At 29.9% G+C, this 22,149-nt stretch overlaps 1 protein-coding gene across 2 annotated transcripts; it reads left to right on the top strand.

Moving 5' to 3' along the window:
• Positions 1-515: 515 nt before the first annotated feature.
• On the top strand, positions 516-4,078 carry LOC120078204 (Galactose oxidase/kelch repeat superfamily protein). 2 transcript variants are annotated; one of them, XM_039032428.2, is made up of 3 exons: positions 516-1,342; positions 1,420-1,761; positions 3,534-4,078. In XM_039032428.2, exons 1-3 carry the CDS (start codon positions 726-728, stop codon positions 3,820-3,822), a joined length of 1,248 nt encoding a protein of 415 aa, XP_038888356.1. In that variant the 5' UTR covers positions 516-725; the 3' UTR covers positions 3,823-4,078. The 2 variants fall into 2 exon arrangements, with proteins under 2 accessions (XP_038888356.1, XP_038888357.1); XM_039032429.2 differs by having other exon boundaries at positions 524-1,342; positions 3,555-4,078.
• The last annotated feature ends 18,071 nt before the right edge of the window (positions 4,079-22,149 follow it).

A 22,149-nucleotide genomic window follows, 5' to 3' on the forward strand; every position in this document is an offset into this window, starting at 1 on the left:
ACCTGAATATTGTCACATCCAATAACACTTGTTTTAAGTCTTAATTTCTATCAAACATTTTAACAAATTTTTATTCTGATAATAGTTTTGACATTTTTATGGAAATTCTCAAAGTTCAAAATAAAATATTTTTTAAACAAAAAATAATAATTAAGGTATCTTTTTCTTAGATCTAATTAGAAGTTTAATGAATGAATTCTTAAAATGATATCTATTTGATTTGTAGATTTTTAAAAGTATTTAATAGTTGTTTATATTTTCAATTGAGTATCTAATAAATTTTTAACTTTTAATTTACGTTCAAATACATTCCTTAAAAATTCAAAAAATGGAACAATTCACATAAAAAAAAGAAAAAGAAAAATGTAATTTACCCATTTATATATAATTATTTTTCGGTTCTAACAGTTACGAATATGATGCTTTTGAGAAATAAAAATGAGGTAACCAATCAGCGTGAGACACGTAATCAGACACGTGGCTGGTCAGTGCAGCCAATTACATTTGCAGACAGTGGAAACGGTGGTGAGCTGAAACAAAAAACTCCTCCATTTTCAGTATCAACGACAAATAATCCATCCAAAATCCAAATTTCAACTGTTAATTTATTGAAGTTTTGATTCGAATTTCGAACAATCATACAAACCCAAAACTGTTTTTTGCTTCTTGGTCTTCTGTTCTTCCTTCAGTGTACGAGTTTTTGGGGAGGAAGGGGAAGAAGGGAAATGAAATTTCTTCCTAAATCCTGTTCCCCCATTGATGAAATTCAAACCTCCATTACTCTAATTCCAGGTCTTCCTAATGATATCGCTGCTTTACTCCTTTCCTTTCTCCCTTATTCCCATCATGATCGTCTCAAATCAACCTGTAAATCATGGCGTCTCTTCTTCTCTTCTAAAATCCTAATTTCCCTTCGATTCACTCACCCCAATTCTCTTTCTCACCTTCTCTGCTTTTTCCCTCAAGACCCTTTAATCGCTTCCCCTTTTCTTTTCGACCCATTTTCCCTTTCTTGGTGTCCTCTTCCTCCTATGCCCTGTAACCCCCATGTCTACGGTCTCTGCAATTTCACCCCAATTTCCCTTGGCCCTCACTTGTACGTAATCGGCGGTTCTCTCTTCGATACTCGCTCTTTTCCAATCGACCGTCCTTCTTCGTCCTCCTCTGCTTTCCGATTCGATTTCCATTCCTTCTTTTGGGAACCCATCTCGCCGATGCTGTCGCCGCGGGGGAGCTTTGCGTGTGCTGCGGTTCCTGATTCCGGTCAGATTTTGGTGGCCGGAGGTGGGTCTAGGCACACGATGTTTGCAGCGGCCGGGAGTCGGATGAGCTCCGTCGAAAGGTACGACAGTTTAACTCGAATGTTTAAGCTTATAGGTTACTGTAAATTTGATTGGTATAACGATGTTGGTTTGACAGGTATGATGTGGAGAGAGATGAGTGGGTTGCACTTGATGGGTTGCCGAGGTTTCGAGCTGGGTGTGTTGGATTTTTCGTTAGAAATGGAGATAAGAGAGAGTTTTGGGTGATGGGTGGCTATGGTGAATCAAGGACTATTTCAGGAGTGTTTCCTGTGGATGAATATTATAGAGATGCTGTGGTGATGGAGCTGAGGAATGGCCATGGCACTGGGATGTGGAGGCAAATTGGGGATATGTGGGAAGAGGGGGAAAGGAGGAGGCTAGGAAAAATTGTGGTGATTGAGAATTATAGCCATGGACAACCTGGAATTTTCATGCTTGATGGTGATGAATTCTTAAGGTTATTCTTCTTCTTTTTACTTGGTTATATGTTGTTTAAGATTCCTATAATAGTTGAAAAAGATTTCATTTTGTTCATGGTTTACTAGAGCAAATAGCTTTCTGATCTTAATGTTTAGATGGAAAACTTTTCATGGACTTTATAATGTTTCTTCTTTCGGTTGTTTTAAGTGTTTGCTTTGGTTTTCTGACTAATTACTTTTCATATGATTGACTGTGGGAATTCCTTTTATCACTTTTTTTTTTTGTAATTTGGTTCGTGTTTCCTTATTAGAGAGTAAAAAGAAAAATTGTCAATTACACGCATCCATTTGCTGTTGACAAAGAAAGAAAACAAGAAAGCTGTGAGGGTTTATGCCCAAGTTGGATAATGTCATACTATTGTGGAGATTTCTAGAAGCCTGTTGTCCCTAACACTATGCCTTTATTTGTTTACTAGAGCAAATAGCTTTCTGATCTTCATGTTTAGATGGGAAACTTTTCATGGGCCTTTTAGTGTGGTGATTGATTACTTCGAGGTGCTTTGGTGATTAATTACTTTGAGGTGCTTCTTCTTTGGTTGTTTAAGTGTTTGATTTGGTTTTATGACTGAGTACTTTTCATATGATTGACTGGAAATTCCTTTTATCACTCTGTTTTTTGTTCTAAGTTTCCTATTCCCCCATTTAGTGAGTAAACAGAAGAAGTGTCAATTGCACACATCCCTTCAGTACTTGTGGAAACCTATGGCTTTATTTGTTGATGAAGAAAAATTAATAGGAAACTAGAAGCGTATGAGCCCATAAAAATAAATGGTTAGCATTAAATTATTTGCTCCTTTAGTTTGCAAGGTCCAAGAAGCTCTGGAGTTGGAAATGAAAATTTGGCTGAGGGTTCCCATCTATTTAAATGGGATACTTTTGGAATGAAAGGTGGATGCCTCTTCTTAAGAAAGTGGAGGAACGTGTTCTAAAGTTATGGGTATTGATGACTAATTGGGTTCATTAACTAATTGGAATCATCAGGTTTGTTACACCCATTCTGCCTGGAAAAAGAAGAACAAAGCCAAATGGAGGAAGAATATAAAAACTTTTGGAGTTCCTTAGTTTGATATCTGAGGTTAACTAGAATAGTAAATTGTCTGAACATTTTCATAGACCATGACTGTGGCCACTGTTACAAGGTTTTCTCCATTTGCTTGCAGATTTGAGTTTTAGACCAAATGTTCTGATGGTGTGTTGATTGAAAAAAGTTAAACTTGGTACGCAGGAAAATAGATATTACGCGTACTCATAAATCCTGAAAATATGTAGTTTTTCTATTTTCGAGTTCCCAAACTGAATTGGAAATCCGAGTTATAAATGGTTTCTCTTTTCATTATCTATTTTGGTTTCTCGGATAGGTGTTTCCTCTACTCTGTTTCTCATTCCAACCACAACGACTATTTACATATTTCTACAATGGTATGATATTGTCCACTTTAGATATAGATCCTCATGCCTTTGGTTTTGATTTCACCCAAAAGGCCTCATATTATTCGAGATTGTTGCCCTCACTTATAGATTATATATCTTCACCTTATCTAACCATTACTTTATCTAACCAACATGGGACTTTAGTCTTACTGCTCTATTGTTCATGGTATGTGAATATACCAAAATTGAGAATCCCATATATGATTTGCACTTGAAACTTAAGTTATACTGATACATATGCCTTACAAAGCTCTGAGATTAATGAGCTTTTTCTTCATCTGATTTGTTCTTCTCTGATCTCCATCTAAAATGTTTTTAGATATGAAATGGCATCAAACAGATGGGTAGAAGAATCAAGAGTACCAAGGAAAACTCCTTTCAACTCATCATATGGCTTTGTTGCATTGAATAGAGAATTGTATGTTATATCATATCTAAAGACAGAATCTGGTGAGGCTCGAAGGCTACGACATCATAAGAAGGGAGGATCACTGTACATGCAAATTTACAATCCCGAGAAGAAGACGTGGAGATCTCTCATTACCCGGTCACCTTTTCACCACCCGATGGATTTCGATACTGCAGCTATCTGTACGGTTCGTATGTGAAAAATGTCAATACCTCTGCAATCAACTACTCATTAATGCTTACAGATTTAGGCATATATGCCGACTGTTCCCTGCTAGCTAGCTAAGTGTGGCATCGTTGCATTGCTTTATGTACATGTTTAGAATGATCTACAGGCATCTTTTTTTTCTCTCTCTCTCACTGGAAATAAGTTACATAAACTCAAGAACATAAATGTTGTACATTTGTATATGCTGTTCATTGAAGGAGATAAAATAGATGAATTTTTTGTGTGAAGTCTTTCCTCACACTAGCTTCTTCTTGAATCCAAATAAACTGGGTTTAGAAAGTTTGATTTGTGTGAATTTTTGTATTCAAGAATTTGAGTATCTTGAATTAATGTCTTCTTTTGTTTCTTTTGATTTAATTTGTAAATTTGTTATTAGTAAATATAGGGTTTCTTTGAGGAGTTTAGCTTAATTACCGTTGAGTTATGCGCTTGTGTTGGCAACCCTCAACTTTGTGAAAAGTCAACTCATATAGGTTCAATTATTGATATATTTAAATTTGTAGTAGTTCATTAGCTTAAATCTTTGAGTTGATTGGTGATTAACATGTTATCAAAATAGGATATTATGTGATCGAACTTTCGTGTACTGTCATTTTCTCCCTATTAATATTGATTTTTACTTGTTAGATCTTTTAATTTTCAAGCTACAAGTGAGAGAGTATTGAAATATTGACATAAGTCACTTTAGATTAAAGTACAAAAAGTACCTTTGTACTATAGGAATGGTATCAATTATATTCCTAAATTTTGAAAATTTGTATTTCAAGCCTTGAAGTTTGAATTTTGTTTCCAAACAACCATCGTAAACTTTTGCTGTTAAATTTATAAACGAAGACCTTGAGTTTGTTTATGTGAACAAATCTAGACGCATACATAGAAAGAAAATAAAAACACATGCATATGTGAACTATACATGTTGTCTTCTTTCTTTTAATTTCATGACATATGTAAAAATTTAATAGAAAAAGTTTAAATAAGGTTAAAAATAAATATAGGCTTTTTTTTTGTGATTTTTCTTTTTAAATTCAATTTCTCTGTAAATGAAAGTTCTTGATTGTAAAATAAGTAGAAAAGAACTTAGAAATTAGAAAAAGTAGCACATTGGCAAAGTTTCATCCTTTATTGGAAATGATATTGACGTGTGAAACTACACAATTGTATGTAACTAGGACTATAAAACTAGGAAAATTAGAACTAGAATAATGTAGATATTTCTTAAAAAAACAAAAAATCAAAATTTTTCTTGAAATTGGGGGAAATCAAAATTCCCTCCTTCCAAAATTTGGAGGTCATTGAAATCTTACAATTTCGATCTAAATATTGTTAGTCATGGTGGAAAATTTTTCACCATGACTACCAATATATTTAACAAACTTAAAACTCACTTTTGGGTCCTTGGATTTTGATTTTCTTGTAGTCTCTATGTTTCAAGATGTTACACATTTAGTAAGTTTAAGTTTTATTTCAATTCAATTAATTTATTTCAAAATATTACATTTTTAGTCTTTTAAGTTTTGAGTTTTATTTCAATTTGATCTCCAGACTTTAAGATTTATACTTTTAACCTTAATTTTTAACTAAACACCAATTTTCAATCTCGTGTTTATGTCTATTAATTAATTTAAAATAATTATGAAGTGAATTTTTAAAAATTAATTTTAATAGCGATAGTAAAAATAGTGAAATTTAATTAATCATAATTCTTTTAAATCTTCTAAGTTAATTAATAAATATACAGAGACTTATAAATCATAACAAAATAGTGGTTAAACGTGTAAAATTTGAAATCTTCAAATTTCAGAGTGAAATTATAACATTTTGAAATTTAAAAATTAAATTAAAATCAAATTCTAAATTTGAAAATTAAAATCATAACATTTTGAAATATAAGAATCAAATGAAAACTTTTTGGGATGAAAAAAAGATAAAATTTTCCCAAAAAACTCTCTTGTAAACAGATAAAAGTTTGGTTGCGTGTAAAAGCCTCTACTCACATGTTTCAAAGTAAACAGATTCTTTTCCATCAAAGGACCTCTCTTCTTGATTTTGTTCAATGTCAACCGTCCAAGTACGTTTAATACTTCGATCCAAACAGCCGTTTCATGAGGGAAATATATTTTTCACTCTTTAAATATTATTTTGGTTCTTATACTTTAATATCATTAGATGTTCAAATTTACCCGTTGTATTCTAGGAGGCGTTTGCAACAAAGTATGAAGTTGTTCATTCGAAAGAATTGCTTAGTTGTTGGGCCCACAAACTCATTTGCTAAACAATGTGTGGGTCAAACTATCCTTAATATATCTTTAAATGGTAATTACAATAATTAATAATTAAGTTTATAGCAATATTTTTAAAAAATTGTAAATATAATAAAATCTATCGATAATAGATTCTATCATTGATAGACTCTTATTAATGATACAGTCTATCATTGATAGACTTTGAGGATTTGATCTAAATTTTGTTATATATGTAAATTATTTTGTATTGTGCTATATTTGTTCATACTTTGAGTCTCATTGCTCTAGTTGCAACTGCCTTTTCTTAAAATTAGTTCCTATTGGTAATTTGCTGTTATTATTAGTCTTTATTATATTACATTTCTCTCCATAAAAATTGGAAATGTAATCCCATGGTATCTTTTCTTGAATATGCACTGTTATTATGTAAGTCTTGAAGTGTAAAAATTGATTAGGTAAAACGTAATTGCTCATGCAAATTGATGTGAGTACCGAAGTGTAAAAATTGATTAGGTAAAACTTTTTTAACGAAATCTCTTTTTAGATAAAATAAATAGTAACAATTATCTTAATATTTTATCTAGGTGTAAATTATATGTATTCTAGGAAGTACAAATACTTCTAATTGTGCAGAGAATCGTTATCAAATACGTATCAGATATGAACACGTTCAAATATGTGGTAGGTACGTGATTTGAAGTATCCAATTTATTTATTTTATTTTTAATTTTCAAACACATATCTCTACTTCTAGATACATGAAGAGGATACGCTGTGTTATTTTTCTCTCTCTCCAAATTTAAGTCCAACTACTTAAAAGCCAAACTCACAACCTTTTTTTTTTTTTTTTTTTTTATTTAAAAGTCTACTTAAGTCTTAGCAATCCAAAACAACAATAAAGAATAAAAATATAAAAATTTAAAGAAAACCGAAACATAATTAAATCTTCATTATTCTCTTCTCTTTCACTATCTAAATCACTATGCATACCCCCTTCATCCTCGACTTCATTCTTCAATCTTTATCTTCTCTACTCTTTTCTTACTGTCTGCTCTAATTGCTTAAGCACCACTCGACGTTGTTGCATTTTTTTTCAAGTCTTCACTCTCTTCTTGAATTTACTTTAATCTAACTTAAAATGAGTATTATAACAATTAATTAGGCATTATCATATATATATATATATATATGTATATATATATATATCTTCAATGTATCCATATCTTAGTTTTTTAGAAATTGACATATCGTCGTATCATATTGTATCTGTATCTGTGTCTGTGCTTCTTAAAATATATCACATAAACTTTTTAATTTTTACACGTTAGTTGTGATATAGTTTTCAACCTTTATAAGGGAAAAAAATATTTTTTAAACAATTTCAAATTTAGAGACAATTACAACTCTACCTTAAAATTCATGTTATTTTGTATAATTTTGATCTACAAAGTGAGGTTTGAAATTGATTATATTTGTTTAATGTTACTTGATTTTTGTTGCTAAACCTGTTTTTCTGGTTGTCATAGGAAATATTCTTCGGGTTGTCTCTCGGAACGTTGATCTTGCATATTTTTTTTTTCCCTTTTTTTGGAAAATCTTTTTTATTTCCCTAGGATATTTTGAATGAAGTTTTTTTTTTTTTTTTTTTCTTTTTCACTGTGTTTATTTAGGGTAAGTTGTCTAAGCACTAGGATTGTTCCTTTGAGTATTTTTTTTAAAGTTCTTTTGATTTGTGTGGTGGTGTGTTAATAATAGAGATTGTGAAACAAGAAGGTTCTATAGATCTTGCGGCTTTGCTCTAGATTGTTTTGAAGCTTGAATAGGTGCAAGAGAATGTTGACTCAATCTTAGGGGAGCCTAAGGCATCATTGTTTAAGAAGGAATTCTCAAACGTAAGGGAGCCTACGTTCATCAAATAAAGTGATAATTTTCACCTAAAGGTGAAAAGATTGCTGTTGAAAAAAAGTCTCGCACTTAGGATCAGTCTAAGTGATAATCTACTAATTAATATGCTCATGCTTAAGAGCAGCCTAAGTTTTTTTCTGAAAGATCAACCTCACACTTAGGAGTTTAAGTGAATATCTTTGTGTGTGGCCGTACTTGTCGATGTTTACAGATAAGTATAATATTGTAATTGCTTGACTTCATATTAGTAAAAGTATCTTTCCTAAACATGATGCCTCCAGACGTAAATAGTATACCACCAAATTGGGTCAACAAAACGTTGTGTCTTGCTTTTTAAAGATTATACCTTTACTTTTTGCCTTCCTTTGAGATTGTTGAAGCATTGTGAGTAACATTGTTATACGATGTGGTAGATAAGCTTAATTACATATCAGAAATATTTGATTTTTTTTTTTTCATAATAAGAAACATTTGACTTGATATACGAAACACAAAATTGTCCCAAAAAATAGTTGAATTTAAGGAAAAAAAAAAAAAAATTGTTGTCGGCTTTGAAAATCCTAACTCAACAGTAAACTCACATGATTTGAGTTGAGCGTGTCAATGACAACACCTATTATTCAAACTCATTTAAAATTTTTCTTTCCAATATAATTCTTAAGGTCGTTCAATTGGTCAAATTTCATTTTCAAACAAAACTATTTAAGCCACTCCATTCTTCTTTTTTAATTTAATAAAAAGAACTTCCAAATCAAAATTTTCTTTCTAATTTTTTGGGACCAATTAAAGATTTTTTAAATTAATATTGTCATTTTATAAACTTATTAGGAAAATATAATAACGTATTATTGAAATATTGTAGTTTCATTAATTTCGTCTCGGGAAAAAACAAAGATCTAAGATTTATTAAAAATAGAAAAACCTTTCTATTAGAAATTTTTTTCATCTCTTAATGTTTTTTTTTTTTTTTTTTTTTTTTTTTTTTTTTTTGCATTCAGTACAAGGAATATGTCGTTTTTATTTATTTTAATTAATTTAATGTGTTTCTTGAATAGTTGATGATCAATTACAAAAATGAACTTTATCTCTAAAAGAGACGCAATAAAATTACAATATTTGAATAATAAATTTCAAAACAATTATATTCTCTTAATAAGTTTAAAAAATAACAATATCAATAATAAAATCCATTCTCTATTAGTATGTGATTCCTTTTGGGTGAAACCATAAAAATAAATTCCAATGATGTATTTTATGAGGTCTATAACTTTTTGTTTAGTTCTAAACGATCCTAATGATACTACTAAGTTAGACAAGATCCTGATATCACTTGTTAAAGACAACGACGATCCACATTGCAGGCATTATTTAACTATCAAAAAATCGATTTGTAGCCCTTTTTTTACTAGGGAAAGAACATTTGTTTAGGGAAATTGTAATAGGTACAATAAATAAATAAATATATATAAAAGGGTAATTGCAAAGACATTAATGATTTTACTTTAAAATTGCAAATATAGCTAAAGTTTTAAATTTAATTTTTGTTTTTTGTTATTTCAATTGTATCCTCATTTGTGTATCAACAGGTATCTCTAAAATACTTTATTTTTTGTATATCAGTCAACTGATATAGTTTATCTTTTTGTATATCAATAAATTAAACATATTTTTTATATTTCAATAAACCAATATAGTTGATATAAAGCACATCATTTATGACTTATCCAACTAATGTATCATGATTTTAATTAGTTGTATTATGGTGAAAGCTATTTTTTATATGAAGTACATCATTTAAAATAAATATATATACTTAAAGTATAACCTTTGGTATTTTAACTTTTCAAAAAAAAAATAATAGTCGAATATAAATTAAAGATCTAGTTCTTCAACTTTTATAATAGTCAAATCTTTTCTAAGCTTTAAAAATGTATATAATAAATTTTTATATTTACTAATTAGACACACAAATATAACACCATATGCTCTATTGACAATAAATGAAAAGAAAATTATTTTAAATGAAAAAACAGTTTAAAATATCTTCAAACATAGAAAAATGTCAGAATCTATCAATAATAGATATTGATAACATCTGTCAGTGTCTATCAGTCATAGATAATAATATTCTATTGATGTATAAACATTGATATTTTGCTATATTTATTAATATTTTTATTTATTTTTCAATATTTGAAAATAACCCTAAAGGAAAAGACTAGAGTGATACTGAAAACATAAATTTTAAAGCTCCATAAATTCTAAATATTATTATAAATCATTCTTTCAAAACAAACACATTCATCTAAAATTCGGGTTATTTAGAATTTCAAAAAATAAATTATGGCCCTTTAAATTGTAGTGATTTTTTTCCATCTAATTTTTCTTTACATGTTTTGAAATAATTACGTGGTATTTAGTTGAAGTTTGGGAACTGAATTATTTTATTTAGACAATTTGGAGTTGAAAATAAATATAAATTATTAACAAAGGGTCTAGATTAATTCAACTCACAAACCTATCGACTATAAATGGATAAATTTAAATTTAAATTTAGGCATATAAATGTTCTCCCCCTTCAATCCACCTTTCTTATATCTATTAATTTTTTACTTAAAATATTATTTAGCTGCATGTATTTTGAGTTTTATTATTGTTCTTGTACTTTCAATTATCCAATTTAGTCTCTGAATTTTCTATAAATCTTAAATTCAGTCATATTACTATCAATAAATCATAAATTCAAATCTTTCAAGTTAATTTTTATCAAAATTGCTCAAATAATAACAAAAATAATTTTCATAGAAGAAAAGATACTAGAAAATTAATTTTCAAGTGGATGTTCAAAAGAAAAAAGGAACTAATTTTAAGCTTTGTTAGAAGTTCATGGACTAAAATATTTTTTTAATTTTTAATTTTTTATTATTTTTTATATTCAATCTAAGACAAGGTAAAATCAGCCGATCAAAAAGTCTTTTATTTTTACTTTATTTTTATTTTCAAGAAAGTGATCCTCACTTTCCCCAACTTTGACCTAATCAAAAATCCTACATCATGTATAACTTGTCAATGGCCAAGAGTCAATTATTCAATTGTTCAAAGAGTTTGTGAAGAATGAAGTATATATCTTTTCAATATTTTTTTTAAAAAATTTTTTTAATAATGGGTTATAAATACAATCACCAACTTCCTCAGATTTCACCTTCATTATCATATATATTCCACAATATATATAAGCTCCATTAATAATCTTCTTTTTTCCATCCTTGTTAATTAATTTACCCTTTCTTTTTCTCAAAATGAAGATCCAATTCACTTTCTTTTTAGCCATTTTGCTTCTTCTTGCCAATGTTCATCAGCTCCAAAGTTGTAGAACCATGAAAGATGATCAACAAAAATGGTCCATGCTCATTCAACAGTCACTGCAGAGGGCGCCGGTACCTCCGTCTGCCCGAGACGGAGACACCAACATTCCAGTACCGCTAGGGCAACAGGCCTTTGCCGGAAAACTCACGGCGGCGCCGGCATATGCCTATCCAGATCATCTGTTGTTTCCTTCTGGTGTGGCCATGAAGACAAATTGATTTTACAAAATATATATGCATGGGGTTTTATTTATCTATTTATTTATTTTTCAATATAAAGAAATCATAATATAGGAAGTGGGATATAGGGGTATTGTAATTCATTTATTTATATTTTTTTAAAATTACATTTATGTTATTTTCTATTTCATTATTGATAAGAGAATGTAATAATCTAAGACATCTAAATAATTTATTTGTTGTGACCATGCATATTCTTTTATATACATATTGTTCTTCTTTTCTTTGTTTGGAAATTTTAAATTTTTAGGGGTTGCTATGATTTTGTGCTTATAACATTATTATATAAATATAAAGTTTCATCTCAAAACTAATTAATAAATGAGAGGAGTTAAAACAACATGCTTTCAAGATGATGTCTTTTTGGGTATTCTCCAACCTATTTTTTTAGATCGGATATCCGTTTAGACTTCATGAACTTTGATGATATATTAATCTTAAAACTAGTTTGCAAGGAGATGAGTAACCAACAAAAATGAGACAAGAATTATTAGAGAACATCTATTCTTTCATTTATCCATAGAAAAATCAATACATTATCATCATATTATTAAATGTCCGTCGACATGTCAATATTTTCACATTTCTATGAGTTCGATATCGTCGTAAGAGGTGAATCGATATTTTAATTATATCGTAGAAAAATCCATGAAAAACAATAAATAAGCAACAAAATATCACTGATATAATATAATATAAATATTAGACCTATGAACTTGTTTAAAATTATAAGGTGTTGATGAAAAATTATCATAAAAAAAAAAGAAAATTATGAGATGTTGATTTACTAATTTAAATTTATTTTTATAATTTTTTTTTTTCAAATGTATCTATTGGTATCAATAATTATAATATTTTTATTGACATTTATGTAAAATTAATAACTCGATATTTTTGTCGGTAAAATTTTAGACCTTGATTCTTATATATAGTCGTAATTTTCATAACTCTGATAGATATTTATTTTTATTGAGTCAACTCAATTTTACATTTTTGTTTGTAAGAATAACTAGTTAATATCGAGGTGAGGATTTGACCACCGACTTGAAAAAATGAGAAAATATGTTAATTGCTTGATAATGTTTTACAACTTAAATCATTATTAAATCAAAATACCAATATATATCCATGAAATAATTAAATGGTACTTACATCTTGAAAAATCTTCATCCTAAAATATAAAGGCATAAAAAGGATTAAGGAATGCATTCTGATCTAAGAAATCGAAGATCCAAATCTTTCACCTCAATTGTTGTACTAAAAAAAACTAAAGTTATAATTTAAATCTTATTTTGGTATTAGTTCTAAGAAGAAAAAAAAAAGAGAGAAAAAGAAAAAAATAAATATTATTTTGATATTTGAAATCTTCCTATTTGATGATTATACCCCTTGGAATGTTTTGTTATAGACTTCAAAATGACCCCCATTTTTATTTATTTATTTATTTATTTTGTAGGAGGATAAATAAAAATATTATATTAACCTCTTATTTCCAAATTTAGTTTTGAACTTTTCTTTTCTTTTTTGAGAAATTTCAAATTTTATATTAGCTATAGATATATTGTATAAAATTAAGGTTAAGAGTATAAACTTAGATTAAAATATCATTTTAATTCACGTACTTTGAGTCTTATTTAATTTTAATCTCTAAATTTTTAGATATTTAATTTTAATTCTCGTATTTTTAATAAATCTTAAATTTAATCCATATTTTTTAGTAATTCAAAAAATATTTTATTATCAATTAGCATTTTTTACTAAATTTGGAAAATATTTACTCATATTGTATTTTCTTGTACCAGAAATTATTATTATTTAACCAATTTTGATAAAAATTAACTTCGAGGGATTAAATCTACGATTTCATCGAAAGTACAGAGACTAAAATATTGATTAAAATTGGACAAATTTCATGGTATATGGACCAAAATATGATATTTTAACCAAAATTTATTTTGTTAGGTAAATTTGAGTAAAAAAGCATTTGTAAATTTAATGCTGAAAATAAAACAAATATAAAAAAGACAAATTATTTCAAATGATAAAACTGTTAAAAATATTTACAAGATACAACAAAATTTTTGAATTATTAATGATAGACGCTTCTATTAGTGTCTATCAATATCACTGATAGATACTGATAGAAATCTATCAGTGTTTATCAACGTTTATTATTAATAATTTTAAAATTTTATCATATTTCATAAATATTTTGATTTATTTTTTTATATTTAAAAATAGCTCATATAAAAATCTAGAGATGAATATATATATATAATGAAATAAATTGAAAACATTCAAAATTAACATTGGAAAGTTGCTGTTGATAACAGAGCCATAATTTCACAAATTTAATTTGTCAAATCCATAATTACCCTATTATTTTCCACCATATTTTAATAATCTGTTCAAAACTTTGAGTCTAGCTTTGGTTTGGCATGAAAATAGTCAATAATCAAGACTCGAAAGTTATCCTTTAAATGTAAGTAATAAGGTTTTAATTTAAATGCTTGACGAAGTCACACAATTTGTGGTCACATATATATTATCACACATAACTCCATATTATGCTTTATTTATTTTTTTTTAAAATTGTTTTTGATTCGTCAAGTTGATGATAGTTCAACGGTAATTCACATATAATCTTTCTTTGAGATAAGAGGTTCAAATCCCTACTATTTTTTGTACTAATAAACTTAAAAAAATTTAAAAATGCATTTTAATCAATATTTCATCTTATACATAGAATAAATCTTTTCTTTACCTCTATGATTGCTAGCACACTATTTTGTTAGATATATAAGTGTTAAATCACCAATCAAATTAAACTCAAAATTATTGATAGGTGTCTATTGTTGAAGTATTGATATAATTAAGTTTATCGTAAATCATTAACTAAAGTTTTTGGTTTGGTGATTTAACCCAGTCTCAGAGAGAAGGTCGTGTATTCGAACCTATATAATTGTTGCATGTCATGAAATTGTTATCTGATGCTCTTAATGACAAATCTAGTTTTATGAAGGTTGGTAATACTCTTTACATTTTAGAGCTATTTTGTTAGGTTAAGAGGGCTATCACCATATATAAACTCTCTAGTCCTTACCTACAACTAGCTTTAATTCACTTTGTATTAAGTGCTCTATTTCTCCTCAAGATAATAAAATTGTCTTTCTCCTAGTCTATTGATATAGCTAACACACAGTTAATGAATCACACAAATCCATACGTTGATTTCTTCTTTGGGTCTTTATTTTTTGTTTGTCGATTGTTTATGTCATAACAATATTATCATTTCTCTAATTAATATTGATTTTTTTTCTAGATTTCTACAAATTTTTAAGCCTACAAGAGAGTGAAAATGTTGAAATTTTAAATAATTGACTTACTGTAAGTCATAATTAGTTTAAATCTTTGAGTTGATTAGTAATTTAATACGCTCTTATTTAGAGAGATATATATTTATTATTGTTAGTATTATTTACTTTTATTTTATTGGTCTTATTTTCCCATACAATTCCAGTCCTCCATGGTTTGTGTTTTTGTGAAGAACGTGGTTTATGGTTAAACATAGAGTTGATTACGTTGGAGCCAAAGATACTTTGATTTCTGTTTCAAACGTCCTTTAGTCTTAGTCTTGGTCCTAGTCCTAGTAAACAGTCTTTCTTAAAAAGACCAACTTTAATTAATAACGTTCAACCGAACAATATAGTTCGACAGTAATTAAGATTTGAATCTAAAAGGATTTTTTTGAACTATCTTAAAAGAAAGAAAGAAAAAACATAACTTAGCTTAAGATTTTTAGAACTGGAACAATATAGTTGACAATTTTATATAGTTAAATGCATGTGTGAGATACTAAAGTTTACGAGTTTAACGAAGCATTATTGGAGGGTTCAAGGGAGGACTAACCATAATTTAGTTGCCATGATTTAATAATAATAAAAACAAATTCCTACTTAGGTAGTACCTTTTTTTAAGGTTGTTGTGATAGTTCTTTTGAGATGTTTGTCATCTTGTCAATTGAATTGTCTTTAAAGATGTCTTTGCAAATGCTATTTTAGATTGAATATATTTTCCTTATTTAGAAAATACTGGTAGTTTATTTTCACAAATTTTTTTCTTTTTCTTGCCTCTGCAAATTATGATTTGGGTTTGTTTATCTTTTGTTGTTGTGCATATTTAAGTTAATGTTGTACTCTGGCCATGCCTTTGTCTTGTGTGTTTGTTATAAACCACAAGTGTGTCAATCCTTATGATTAGGAAGCTTTCACTACTATATGATCTTAAGGTGGTCTCTAAATTATATTGAAACATTCTACTACAACTTGAGAATGAATTCTCATACTTAGGGGAGCCTAAGTTTTTCAAGTGAAATGGTATTCATTTGAAGGTGGAAAGATAGAAATTGTTGTTTAGACGGATTCTTACACTTAGAAGGAGTATAAGTTTCATTGAGAGGGAGTTAGTGTTGGGGTTTGATGCCCTAAATCTCGTAGGGTCCTATAGTTTGTAAACTTTGTATAAACAAACTCCTATGTGATTAATAATATATGATATTTTTATTTACTTTATCTATAAAATATGTGATATTTTAGTTGCATAAACCACAAACCAATAAAATAACATCCAAGGTTATCGTTGTAACTTGAACATGTACGTGGAAACATATAGGTGGATCATATTTAAGTGATAACCTAAATGGTCTGTAGTACATGGATAAGACTGGGTATCTTATCCTGGTGACACTACGAGTATGGCCTGCTTTGTAGGTGTTACAAACGTTGTAAAGTGCTACAAATGATCTAATCCTAATCATTCATGTACTAGATATGCGAGCGGGAATATTCTATACAAAGAAATTTGTATAAGACCGGACCACGGAATCTTTAATCTCATTATATAACACTGTTCATAATAGAGACTTTCATTTCACCAGGATGACCATAGGTAACATGACCTTAATTCTGAATGAGTTGAGAACCCCTGCCTATGAGGGCAGTCATTTGATTTGTATGGGTGAGAGTGGCCAGATTGCCAACTCAACAAGCCTACCTTTTTAGGGATTCATTTGATTGGGGAGCTGAAAACACAGCTATATAAGATGGAATTCACTCCTTTCCCGAAGTAGGGATAAGTAGATAAATTCTCCCTTAAGGGCTAATTCTGGGTCTTGAACAATGTGGCGCCACACCCTCTCCGGGCCTGAGAGGGGTTTAGTCATAGTGGAACTATGATCTATTATTCATTAGAGGGATCAGTGGTACTTAAGGAGTTAGATGTAACTACATGGGCAAAATGGTAATTTGACCTAGTTGTACTTATGAACAATTTGTGAAGGGTCATCGTACTGTTGATTGGTTATATCCAATGGACATAGAAATATATTTGTAGTGTGAAGAATGCAGCTGTCGGTCTTTAGTGGAGTATCCAACAATTAATGGATGGTGGATAATGTGATTAAAGAGTTTAATTGATTATTCGCATACCGTTGGAGCTTCAAGTTACAGGTCCATAAAGTCCCCTTGGTAGCTCAAAAGGATTTAGTTGAGAATCAGTTTTTGAGTTAATTTGAATTGTTCAAATTAATAAGAAAGAATTTAATTATATATGATATAATTAAATTGACTCATTTATATATGATATAATTATTATAATGTATTTGATACATTATAGTTTAATTGGAGAAAATAAATATTTGAATAAGATTCAAACATATTTTCTATGAATGTGATTTATATAAATATGGTTTATATTAATGCCATAAAATAGAGAAAAAGAACTATAGTTTATATTGTATGTGATACAATATTAAAACTATAGATTATGTATATATTTGATATAACATATAGTTTAATATCAATAATATATGATAAGTTGGCTATCATATTTATTTATATTAAATTTATTATTTTTGGATAATTAATTCCAAAATTTGAAGGAAATCAAGCATGAGGATTTCCATGAGTAGCGAAAGGATCGTTCCAAATTCCATTCGAAATTGAACATAAACAATTACAATACAAGAATAGAAACTAAAGGTCATGCACAATACAAAATTACAACATGCTAAATGATAGAATCAAGGGATAAAGTATGCGTACCTTTGAAGAACCATTCTTCAAAATCCCTCAATCAATCCATAAGTGTCCACAACAACATAGCCCTCGAACGCAACGACCGGTGCACAGCACAATCACCAGCACAAACACAATAATGGCTTACGGCTCCTTCAAACCAATCGAGTTGAGTGAGGACACCACCAAAATGGTTACCTTGGTATTCTCGGTGTGAGAATCCAGGACTTGTGGGCTCTATATGAACTTGGCTTGAGCAAGAGACTGGAGGACAATGATCATGTAGACGATCGAGCAAGTGGGAGATAAGCAAGTTGTCTATCGTATAAACGATATGCTCGATCGTGTAGTAAATGGAAACCTATCATATAGACTTAGCCGCTCGATCGTTTAGCTATGACCAGCTGAATGACTATCGCTTAGTGAAATACTTTCACTTGATAGCCTTCTCCGTGAGTTCTTTCGGAAAGTAGTAACTCACTAAATTTAGGAACAAATTTTTCCTTTTATCTCATGGTTACTATAAACCACCAATAACCTCCCACTCAATCGATTATTAGAGAAAAAGATTTAATTGTCAAATAATTAATATTATTATAAATAAATATGATAACCAACTGACCATATTATGTTTATAATCTATAGTTTTAATATTTCATCTCATGAAACATAGAAACCATAGTTTTTTTTTTTTCTATTTTATGGTACTTAATGTAAATCATATTTACATTAATCCTCCACTTGATGTATCTCATACATCATACCAATTATATCATATATAATTGAATTTCCTCTTGTTAATTTGAGCACTTCAAACTAACCCCAAGAACTGATTCTCAACTTGAATCCATTGAGCTACCAAGGGGACCTTATGGACCTATAGCTTGAAGCTCCATCGGTACGGGAATAACTGACTAAACTCTTTAGTCACGGAATCTACCATCCGTTAACTGTCGAGCATTTCACTACAGATATATTTTGTGTCCATGTCAACCAATCAACAATGCGATAATCCTTCACAGATCGCTCGTAAGTACAGTTGGGCCAATTTACCGTTTTACCCTTGTAGTTACATCTAACTCCTTAAGTACCACTGATTTCTCTAATGAACAATAAGTCATAGTCCTACTATGACTTGGTCTTCTCTTCCAAAGAAAGGATGTGGCCACTATGTTCAAGACCTATAATCAGCCCTTAAGGGAGCAATCTATCTACTTACCCCTACTTCGGGGAAGGAGTGAAACTGATTTCCCAGCTCCCCAATCAGACAATTCTCCAAAAAGGTAGGCTTGTTGATTTGGCAATCTGGCCACTCTCGCCCATACTAATTAGAGGACCGCCTTCAAAAGCAAGAGTTCCCAAAACACTCAGGATTAAGGTCATGTCACTTCTGGTCGTTTAAGTGAGATGTAAGTCTCAAGTATCAATGGCGTTATATAAAAAGACGAATCATCTCATGGTCCGATCTTATACAAACTCTTTGTATAGGACACCCTTGCTTACATGTCTCCACATGAATGGTCAGGATCAGACCATCTGTAGTATTTCACAACATTTGTAAACCTCTACAAAGCGGGTCGTATCCATAATCTCACAAGTATCTATAGTGTCATCAGGATAAGGTATCCTTCATTTATCCTTATACTATAGACCTTTTAGGTTATTACTTAAGGCATGATCCACTTGTATATCTCATATACATGCTTAAGTTTACATATAATAACCACAGATCTTTGTTTATTAGATATGAATAAATGCAAATAAAATAACTCTTATTTTATTCATAACAATGTGTACAAAGTTTAAAAACTACGAGAATCTAGGAGAATTAGGACACCAATCCCAACAAATTTATCTCCAACCACCTTAGTGCATAGAAGTAGTTTTATGGCAAATGGAATAAAAGAATTATTTTTCTTTTCTTCCTTACAGACACACGTTTTGAGAACTGCACGATTGAAGTTTGGTATACGATAGAGAGCATTAACGTTCTACATCTTCTTCAATCTTCTTCTTCCTTCAAACTCAATCTCAACCTCGTAACCAAAATAGTCAGAGCCCACAACTCTTGGACTCTCACCCTGAGTATACCGAAGACTTCTAGTGGTTGTGTCTTCTGTTTTGGTTCAAGATTTCTTGAAGAAGGTCTTCAAGCTTGTTGCCGTTTTTGAGTTCGTGACAGTTCAAGGGTTTTACACGAAGAAACATTCTTTAAAGGTATAATCTCTTGAACTCTTTTTCTTTACAAAAGCATACTGTAATTTATTTAAGAATGCATATCTTGTATGTTTGCTATGAATTTGTCTTTCAATCAAAATGGAATTTGGACCATCCGCTTCCGCTCAAGGATCTCTTTCAAATGAGTTCCTTCAAATTGGTATCAGAGTCAAGTTATATTTCTGATTCCAAATTCCATTTTTGTATTGAAATCGTTTACAGTAGTGGTGGGTATTAGTTTCTGCATTGCGTTTAAATGTTAAATATATATGAATGGATGTTGACGGGATAGATGAGTTTATGGCTTTTTGTTTAAATTGCAAAGTTAATTTGTAAAGGCCCCTGTGTTTTTGGGCATTAAACTTGCAATTGAGTCTGTATTCATTTTAGTTTTGAGTCGTTCGTGAAGCTTAAGAAGAAGGGTTGCAGTGCATTTCAATGGAGAAGACGAAATAGTGGCCACATTGTGTAACTAAAGCTAAACGACCGTTTAGATTTTGTTATGCGTTCATATAGAGTTTTCTACACGATCATGTAGCATCTGCTAAATGATCGCATAGCTAATGCTAGGGATCGTGTAGAGTTTACTACACGATTGTGTTGCATTGGCTGCATGATCGCATAGGTGCTCGATGGGTAGACGGTCATGCAGTATATGATACTCGATGTAAGGCTTGCGTGCTAAACGATTGGGTAGACTATCATGCTCATTGCATAGTCAGTAGCTACACGATCACATAGTATAGATAATCAACGCTCGCTACATGATCGTATAGGCTATCATGCTCATCGCATAGTCAGTAGCTACACGATCGCATGGTATGCGATACTCAATGCACGCTGAACGATTACGTAGACTTTCATGCTCATCGCATAGTCAAAAGCTACGCCATCGCATATACACGATCGTTTATACTCGACGGCTCATTATTGGAGATCAGAAGTTTGTTACATGATGAAGTTGCAAGGTTTCTTGGTGGAGCGGTTCGAGGCGAGCGGTTCAAGACCTGGTTCACTTGTTCCGAGCCAGTGGACTCAACTTTTGTAATAGTTTAGCCATTTAATTTCGGTTTTGAGGTTATTTATCCCAATATACATGTAATGTATGTTTATTTTATATGTCATAATGTATGTCATATAGTTTTAAAACTCATCATAGGTTATGCATTTCATTTCATGCATCATTTTATATTGTAAGTGTTATAATATATTAGTATGCATGATTTAAATTACATAAAGCATACTCATGCATCATATAATATAAGAGTTATAATATATGTATGCATGCATTATAGTATATCCATGTATCATTTATATTATAAATATTATAATATAAGGTTGAATGTTTGTATGGAATGTATGCTATAGCTAAGTTCATCACTTGTTTATATAAAAGTTATATATTAGTAATGAATGAACATTGCATCAAGCATGACACTACCTTAGATTAATTTATAATTGTTATAAATAACTTATATATGTCTAGCTTGGAATGTTGTTGGTTTTAATTGTTTTATTTCTTATAAGTGTTGTAATAAACGAAATTAGAATTAAAATCAATACTAAAGAGTTGCATGCAAACCTTAGCTTTAATCATTTTTTAAAAGTGTTTTAAAATTTGATTGAGATAGACCTAAGATCACGATTCTAATAAGATTAGAAATCTAAGTTTAATCTTTTAAATCAGTTTAATAGGATTAAATTCATTCCTAATAAAAGATAAAATATGTAACAAATGTCGCACCCCTATCTGGGAACCTACTTAGAAAGGTGAATTAGATAGATTTGTTACATGCATGCAATTTTGATGAAAGTCCATTAAAGAGTTTAATAAGACTTGAGTCAAAGTTGTTTAATCATAAAAAACAAGTGTTTTTTTTTTTTTTTAGCAAATTAAACAATCACTTAGATAAAATCAGTAGTCGATTTTTCTAAGTTAATGAACCCTAAGTAGAGCATTCAGTGGGAGAAAATGGAGTATATGATACTTCACTTTAACCTCTACACGTTTCTCCCTAAAAGTTCACACCATGAGATCTATCCTTGGCCTCGAGGCATTATGGGTGTCACCTACGGGTGCCATTTGGGTAGGTCAATACTAAGGTGAATGGAGAAAGTGTTCATAGTGTTGGGGTTGATGCCCTAAAGTCTCATGTCCTGTAGTTTGTAAACAGTATATACGAACACCTATGATTGTTAATATATGATATTTAATTCACATTTTGTAGTTTTTCTCAGTTATTTGTTTTATTTG

Source organism: Benincasa hispida, chromosome 5 (assembly GCF_027475165.1).
Source record: "Benincasa hispida cultivar pf3 chromosome 5, pf3_genome.v1.1, whole genome shotgun sequence".
Classification (NCBI taxonomy): domain Eukaryota; kingdom Viridiplantae; phylum Streptophyta; class Magnoliopsida; order Cucurbitales; family Cucurbitaceae; genus Benincasa; species Benincasa hispida.

Excerpts from the sequence above, each read along its gene's own strand:
- LOC120078204 (XM_039032428.2), top strand. The coding sequence starts at position 726 with ATGAAATTTCTTCCTAAATCCTGTTCCCCCATTGATGAAATTCAAACC. Across the intron at positions 1,343-1,419 it reads CGGATGAGCTCCGTCGAAAG|GTATGATGTGGAGAGAGATG; the intron begins GTACGACAGTTT and ends TTGGTTTGACAG. Across the intron at positions 1,762-3,533 it reads GATGGTGATGAATTCTTAAG|ATATGAAATGGCATCAAACA; the intron begins GTTATTCTTCTT and ends AAATGTTTTTAG.